This window comes from Leptosomus discolor, chromosome 8 (assembly GCF_034619465.1).
Source record: "Leptosomus discolor isolate bLepDis1 chromosome 8, bLepDis1.hap2, whole genome shotgun sequence".
Taxonomy (NCBI): domain Eukaryota; kingdom Metazoa; phylum Chordata; class Aves; order Leptosomiformes; family Leptosomidae; genus Leptosomus; species Leptosomus discolor.
This window is the reverse complement of record NC_141398.1, coordinates 10242817-10251340: the sequence shown is the minus strand read 5'-3', so window position 1 is coordinate 10251340 and position 8524 is coordinate 10242817. Positions and strand designations below refer to the sequence as shown.

The window sequence follows — 8524 nt, the reverse complement described above, 5'->3', positions numbered from 1 at the left end:
ACTCTGCACTAAATTAAAGAGAAGTTACTAGAAACTGCAAGGTGGTTCTTTGGTTCAGCATGTGCATCTGCTACTTTGTACCCAGGGCCTCACTGTACTTGTGGAAAAGCTGCTCAAGTATGAAATTTCTACCAAAACCCCCACTTCCTATTTATAAAAAGGATCCATTTATAAAGATCCGTTGTGTCAAAATACTCCAACAATCAATACAAAAGGCCTTAAATGTCACCAAAAATGCAATTTAAGCAAAATTACATATGGAAGAAAAGCACTAGACGAGTATGATGCTGTGACCTCGGCAACACACCATTCCAGGAATTTAAGAACTCTGTTTATTATTAAGCTATATCTTAATAGGTAAGATATATCTTATTAAGATATTTGGCAAGAGGGGAAAAAAACAACAAACTAAATTAAATGAAAATCCACGCTCTCTCCCCTTCCTTTTTGGAAATAAACTTCAATCTGTTTGAAAAGTTAATTGAACTCAGCCACAGCATTTGAAAACAACATTAAACAATCCCGGTTCAACTTCTTCCTATTACTGGAAGCAGACGTGACAATCGTACATTACCTCTGCCTGAAAAACACTTAAGGTATTTGATTAAATTTAGTTGACAAGATGATTCCACTGGGATGACGGGTAAACAGCAAAAATACTATCAGATTTCACTGCAAATGAGGGCAAGATTTAAACTATTTAAACAAGTCCTCTTATTTCAATACGAGGAAAAACCACGTTTAACAATTTGCGTGTCTGCTAATTTCAGGAAGATAGTAGAAATATCTGTCTCCAACAACATTAAATTCAGTGCATATACGAGGATAATATTTAAATCTTATTATGAGTTACAGATGATGCTCAAAGCCTCTAAAGAAATGCTTTGAGGAGCAGCAAATAATTATATTCTATTTTTATTTAACAATGAGTGGTTTACACCTTTTTTGCCACCAGATTACTGAGAATAGGTATTTTGGGATTAACTTTCTTTAAAGCTACTACAATTTAGTAACACAAATAACCCAATAAATAAAAGCCAAATTAGTAATTTCAGCAGATGACGACTCCAGTGGATATACTAGTCCTCTTAACTATTCTTTTCATGAGGACAGAAGGTCTTCAAGGTCTTCAACAAGGCAGTTGAACTGTGTGTTAGTATGCGAAGCCGTGGGAAGTAGACATTCTTCTTGAAGAGGCAAAGAGCACAATGACGTAAGGCCAGCAGATGTTCAAGAAGTGGTTTCTCCTAAAACCCAAGCTATGCTTCCCTGTGAGCTGCCCCTAGGCACAGCTGGACAGGGACAGAAGGCCATCGCTGTTGTGAGCTCAGGACAGAAGACAGCGATTCTCTCACGTTGAGTAGGTGCAGCACAGCACCTTTATCACTCTGCAGCCATTTTCATCTCCTCAGGACTCTCTCTAGATGACCTGGGGGGGGCGCAAAAAAAAGGTAAGACTCAAATCTGTTGAGTGATTACGAACACCTAGTTTCCTACAAATCAAACAGGCAACAAACACACGTGCAGATTTTTGTGCATAGTGGGAAGCTCCATCTACGGCGTATAAGGAAAGTCTTGGAAGGTAACTTCTATAAGTCAGAGACTACGGACAGGTCCAATCAGTGTTTTTTCTCCTAAGTTACCCATATGAAAGATGATAACATTATTCACGTGAATGAAGCAAAGGATTATTTCTGACAAGCCCAGAATCCTCTTTAAGATGCATGTATAATGAGCTAACCTATGTAATTGAACAAGACAGTAGAGACACTAAAATGGCTACTGTCGTTAATAACTTCACAATACGACTTCCAACTCTAATTAAGTATTCAACTAAGAGTTTATTCATCCCATTCCTTAACTGTACAATTTAAAGATACATTTCCATATTCCACATTCAGTAACTTCAATAAAGAGACTAATCAAGATCACACTCTTAATGGAATAACAGCATATAATTTTTAAATGCAAGTGTGTTTGTATTTTGCAGTATTGTACAGTACCACATAAAAATGCCTCTTATTAAGGACGATGAACACTGACTATTAGATATCCATGAGTAATAGTTTTACACAGAAAAAAGCATGTTCAACCATCTCCTAGCACAACGGCAACACATGAATTATAGGAAACAAAGGTATCATCAGTGAATTTTCTAAAAGAGCCTTCTTTTAAAAGAAGCTGAGTGACATTAAACAAGCATTTCAAGTTTACAAGTTCTAATGAGTATTTTACTTTACCATAATTTTTATTTCTATAATATAGGCTAGCTGAATCCTCTCCAAACACTTCACTAGGCATGCAGATGTGTAGGCACACTCACATACAAAACTCAGGCACATGACCTCTATACCCACGCGTACATACACTGATCCACGGAGAAACATAACGTACACATGTAAGCCTTTCATAACTTACCGGTAAATCTGTAATGGCCACGCTGCTTGTGATGGAGTGGGCACTGAATTTGTTGGACTCACCAACATGGCACTATATATGTTGGAAGCAACCACAAGTATACAAAGTAGAATTGGTCCTATGATGGCTCCTTCCAGTCCCAGGTAATATGCTCCACCAGCTACCGCAAGACCTGTCAGGTAAGGATGGCCACCTCTGGAATCATGGCACAAGCAGAACAGAATTAAACTAAGAACAACAAACAACACTATTATTGATTATGAAACGTGAGTTAATCATAAGTTTTATTAAGCTTAGACAATGACATGGCTAGCTATAGATACCCACATTCACACCATAAGTGCTGTTTGAAGGACTGCACAAATATTGCACGCTGTATTCTGCGCTAGCTTTGCACAACAGATCAAACAGCATATTGTGGCATATAACACGGTGGAGCAGCTACTCTACAGACATCTGCTGAAGAACGTCTGAAGGAGTTAAAGGCAAAACCATCTCCATTTTGAAAACAGAAAGATGATTGATTACAAAGGCTGCTCCTGCTTTAGGGTCAAGAATTGTTAAATTTTGAGACAGCTATCAACATGTACTATAAGCCCCCCTGAGTAAAGACATTCATTTACACAGTGACAGCACCTTGCATTGCACCTTTCGAAGAACAGTTAGCATATATTCCCTAAATAACCAGCCATGTCTTCTCGTTTTGTTACAAAACAACCTCTCAGGTTGAGTGTTTGTTATCATTAGCTTTTCATGTTTTCAGATGAAAAACAAAACCTGATTTCTATGAACATATTAATATTTACTGGAAAGTTGGGGCCAGCAGAGCTTTCGATAAGAGCTATCACGGCAGCAAGTAAGCCACGTCGTTGTTCTTTTCCATGTTTCAGTCCGGGTGCACAACATGGATCTTATCACCAGCATTTACACAAAGCCTGCTCATCACGCTTAATCTTTATAGCTAAAATAATGATGGTAACATGGAATTATATAAGAAAAGCTACACTTGAAACTTAGCACCCAATTTTCAGGAAGTTGCTCTAAATTCTGAGTGTAATGGAGTGAAAATACCAGCTAGTCACTTCAGAGCTCTGGCAGTTTCTCCAGGTTTCCACTACGGTTCTGACTTCTACCCAGCTCTCACACTGGCAGTCTCTGCCTTCATCACAACTGTGTGCGGAATGAGTCTGTGAACCATGAGACCTATGACATCTTACACACCTCAGTCATGTCTTACCTAGATCAAAGTTAACCTACTGGTAGGGCCAGATTGCTTTTCTGAGGAGACAGACTTGACCTTAAAATTTAATGTTTCTCCAATAGTAGACACATGATTGATTTCTAAACCTTTAAAAACTTCAAGTATTTTTTTTTTTTCCAGAATTTGCATCTGTTGAAACGTTCTTCTGGCTACTTTGCTAAATTAAACAACAGATCACCTGATGAAATAGGACTACAGTATAACTTTAATGCATTTGGAAAACCCTGCATAACTTAATTATAGCTATTTCAAATAGATGTAATCTAGTCTGCAAGACAGCATGATGCTTACTGTTCTATTTAATGAGAAGAATACAATTTTGCTCCACTGTCAGAAAATCCATTCCTGCCACATGTATCTTCTTGAGAGTAAACAGAGCCTGCACCCCCTACAGTCAAAAAATGTATTCTAATAAGTAAAAGAGTTAATGGCTGGTTAAACAGCTACCAGCCTTAAATTTATCCACAATTTACTGTTGGAAGAAAATCCTAATTTGATTATACTTCACCTGTTAGCTTTACTTCATGCGAAATCACTAGTGCCACAGTCTATGGAAATTATTACAAATACTGTGCATATTATCATTAGGTTCTCTCTGCTCAGTGTAATTACATTTGGTGAACAAAAATATTAATTTCTAACTTAACACAGAACTGAAACACTTAATGTCCTTATTCTACATTAACTCTACTATAAATCAGCACAAATGAGGGACTAGTACCAGCATGTAACTAAGTCTGGACCACGAAGTCCTCAATTCAAACAGTTTACTAGGATTGTTTCTGATGATCAAGACTGAAGCAGTAACTAGAGGAGTACAACTTTATACCTATATTGTACACGGCTGTGAACATGTCTTGCACATATGAAGCTTGACAGTTTGTATCTTTGCCAGCTCTGTTAAACAGTGCTGCTTTATCTTCCAGTCTGAACTGCACGAAGGGATTCATATACATCAATATTCATAGATATTTCAGCAGCAGAAAACGTCAGTGGACATTTCAGTTGCGCTCCAGATACACTGCCAAAGTTGACTTTGGTTTGGAGGAGTTTCTCTGTGTACAAACTCAAAGCTGAAACCACGAGACATTTCAAGTCAACAGAGGCAGCCAAACACCTAGTGAGCTTTTTGAAGAGATCTGTGCCTACCTCCCACAACAAGAAAACAGCACTGGCTGCTGTCTCAGCAGAAGTCTACCTCCAGTTTTGCAAGTTGATGTCTCGACACATTTAAAAATTAATCCATAATCGATAGATTTTTACACTGGGGTATGGTGACACAACACAAAGGCTGGATTCAAAAAAAGCCTCAAAATTCTCACAATCCATTCTGAAAAATTAATGTGTTTTTTTCAGGTCCCTAACTAGCTCATGGATTTCTCTTTTATTCTTCTGCATCATCTGGCATTAGGTGATGTAAAGGAAAATGCTACTCATCTTTAGTCAAAAGATTAGATAAATAGTAAAGGTATTCTTAGAATCACTTTGCCAACTGAAACAGTTGATTTTGCTGACTTTAAGAAGAAGTTCAAGACCTCCGGAGTGACAAAGTTCACAGAAAAGAGGCCGGGGAAAGTAAAGGCAGTTAGGTCAGCAAGACTTCTTACTACGAGGTGACGTCGCTACACATTTCTAAGCTTGAAGATACTGTCGTGCATGCTTCAGAAAAGTAAGTTTAATTAAAGGCATCGATGATCGTTAAGCACTTTTACAATACTAACTTTAAAAAGTTTTCAATGTACTTACCCTGATATATCTGAATAAATTGCTGTATCTACAAAATAGGTTGGCAAGAGGTGAAAAACCAAGAGCAAAATGGCTTTGCATCCCTGTCCTTGCACGAGCCATAAATCTAGGACTGCAGGGACGGCTGCCCAGTACGTCCCCAAAAACGGCACTGCTCCCAGGATTGCTGCTAATGCTAGAGCACACAGAAGCAGAGGTGAGAAAAAGATCAGAGAAACGTATTTCACAAATGTATTTACAGTTAAATTCTGACACTTTCGCTGCACTTCTCTCAACTGCCGTAAATAAGAACTGAAGAAGCGCCACATAAGGCTCTTGGTGCTTTACAGCCGTTATTCAGGAAAAAAAGAAAACTACACTATTGCCCATACAGAAAAGTCTCACCATCAGTCATAAGGAGTTGCTTCAGAAAAATTTAGAGTTATTCCAATCACGCACATTTCAAACTTTTACATAACTACAAATTGGCAACCGTGTGCAAGAAAGTATACACACAGAAGCCTCATTGTAACATACGAATCTCCTGCAGTCAACCATAATAATGTAGGTAGTGCCGTCAGAAACCAGGCAAATATAAACCCCATCTCTTAGGTATTTCTGTATGCACACAGGTACACACAGGCTTACACCCTTCTGATTTTACAAACACCTGTTTTAATCTAAAGTGAGGCAGTACTGCTGTCATTCTAATTTAATGCAACAGGAACATAATACAAAAAATAATTCTTTTTTTTTTCTTGTTTTTGGTCTCTTTAACCAGAAAGCAAAAAACCTTTTAAGATTCTGCAGGTAGCTGAAAGAAAAAGAACAATTATCTTCTGTGTAGATCTAACAACAACCAGTGCCTTTAAGGTAGCAGCACTTTATAATACAGCCATTTCCTAATATTGAGGGATTTTCCCCCAATATATTGGTTGCTTTACAGCTTCCCCTTTTGTTCCCCCATACATGAAGGTACAACATTTTTAAAATTACTATTATTATTATTATTATTAGGGGAAGAGAGGCAAAAGAGGAACAGGGGAGAAGATTTTTCAGTGGAAACTGTTCAGCCATTTCCAAAGCTAAGATTAAAGACTAACAGAAAACCAGAGGCTGGTAATACTGTCAGGCAACAGTACTGAGAATAAGCAGCACACCTCTATCGTGCATTTTTATGATACCACATCTTCCTGCATTTAGGCACCTTGAAAAATCAGCACCTTTCAACTACAGAAGAAGCAAAAGCCAAGGCAGGCAGAATGAAGCTAAAACCTGGAAAGAGTTGGACTGAACAGAAGGGAGAAAGAAGTACATCCAGCAAAAGAAACAGACAGAAGTAAAATAGCTGTGAAAACCAAAGAAGGCAGGGCTTAGAGGTAAGATAGCAACCAGGGACTTCTCTCCACTCTACCCATGGCCATTCTCTAAAAATAACTTCAAGACTAAACTTACCAGCAACATAACATCCTACTGATCTCCTACAATAAATAATTATGTAATATTCTCTATAAATAACTATAATTGTTCAGATTCTTACCAGATGGTATGAAGACTATGTTAATCCCAAATATAGTGTGAGTCAGCCAAGTGTAGAGTCCATAGAACCCAGCCATTTTGAGGGAAGCATCAAAGACACCTCTAAAACAATCAGAGAAACTCTGTTAATATTTTATTGGCAATAGGATTCTGGCAACTATAAAGATACACATAAGCTGCTTCGAAAAACTGCAAAGCCATTAGTGCCACAAATAACACAACTCAAAATTTAACACTGAACCCTTTATGCATTTGTTCCCTATGAAAAGTGTAAGCATCCACCACATCCGTCACTTAAGGCATTTAGACACAAACACCCCAGACTGTTCATTACTGGACAATGGGTTCCAGGGACAAACTCCTTGAAAGAAACTGCTCAAGCATCAGAGCACATCCTCTATCAAAAATAACCTTTTATCTACGGGAAGCAGTACCATTCTAGGTACAAACTACTTTTTCTTTGCCCTTTTCCACTTCTACCTGTTCATTCATTTTCTTTATCTGCTTACATTTCTGTACCTGCTCATTCTCATCAGATGAAAACCCCTTGTCTGTGAAGAGAAATAGGCTACTTAAACTCTTAATTTCCTACATACTTAAGTGGCTTTCCAAATGAAACCATCTGAGCACCTCATATTCGTTACTGGATTTTAGCCTCCATACCTTCATATTCCTATCTTTTAGGTTGCTTACTAGATTACACTACTAAAAACCAAACAAAAAGTCTGGTAATCTAATTAAATCCTGCGGAATCGACATCCAACAAACTGGCCACAAAACACAGTTCTCCTCTCTCAAGTGTGACCACAGCTACATGAGACAGCAACCAGGTAGCTAAGTGCTGTATCGCCTTTACAACACTAGCGCACTTGCACGTGTGAAGTTTCCCAGAACTGAACTGAAAACCTGGGCTTTAGGACTACGGTCACAAATATTACACTCTGAAACTGGTGTATCTCACCACTGCATTATTGCATTATGCCAGGTTTTCACCCTTATTTGAGAAAGCCATGAAGTTTCCTGAAACCACTATTTTAGATTGGATCTAAGTAATCAAACTATCCCTGACTCTCAGAACAGTCCTAACAGTTACAGCATTGCGGAGGTGGTGGCACACACACCCTCTTAGCAAAGATAAACGCCACGTTTGCTGCTGTTAACTTCCCATTTTACGTTTATGCTTTCAGTTACGCTGCTTGTGTCTCTGCAGGTTTGGGAACTCTGGCAGGAGGGCAGAGAGGACAGGAAGACATGAAATCATGGAGCCAGATGATTAGTGGAAAGGTTTTCATTGCACTTCGAAGAGTAACAGCCAGCACAGAAAATGGCCTTTTCTGGAACCAAAGCCTCTAAGAGCACCGTTTCTTTCCTCTGTTGAGTCGATAAAGCCTTCTAGAAAAGAAATATTCTCTGCTATTAAACTACTACATAGAATCTTCTCTGCTGAACTACCAGCAAGAATTCCAAGACTCCCAGTTTTTGCTTCTTTGGGCACTATCCTCATTATTATTTCCATGGGCACTTTGCATATTTTTGCCCTCCTTTCCCACCTAAAAGCATGCATAGAATCCCAAATGACTG

The 8524-nt window shown here is 38.5% G+C and overlaps 1 protein-coding gene across 2 annotated transcripts in view; it reads right to left on the bottom strand.

Moving 5' to 3' along the window:
- Nucleotides 1-1383: 1383 nt before the first annotated feature.
- Nucleotides 1384-8524, bottom strand: part of TMEM245 (transmembrane protein 245) — an 88220-nt gene continuing 81079 nt past the window's right edge. For both annotated transcript variants that reach the window (XM_086469218.1, XM_086469219.1), the window contains 4 exons: nucleotides 6945-7045; nucleotides 5426-5600; nucleotides 2419-2613; nucleotides 1384-1429 (listed from right to left, as the gene is read on the bottom strand). In XM_086469218.1, coding sequence (XP_086325344.1) covers nucleotides 1384-1429; nucleotides 2419-2613; nucleotides 5426-5600; nucleotides 6945-7045 — 517 coding nt within the window. The remainder of the gene's footprint in view (nucleotides 1430-2418; nucleotides 2614-5425; nucleotides 5601-6944; nucleotides 7046-8524) is intronic.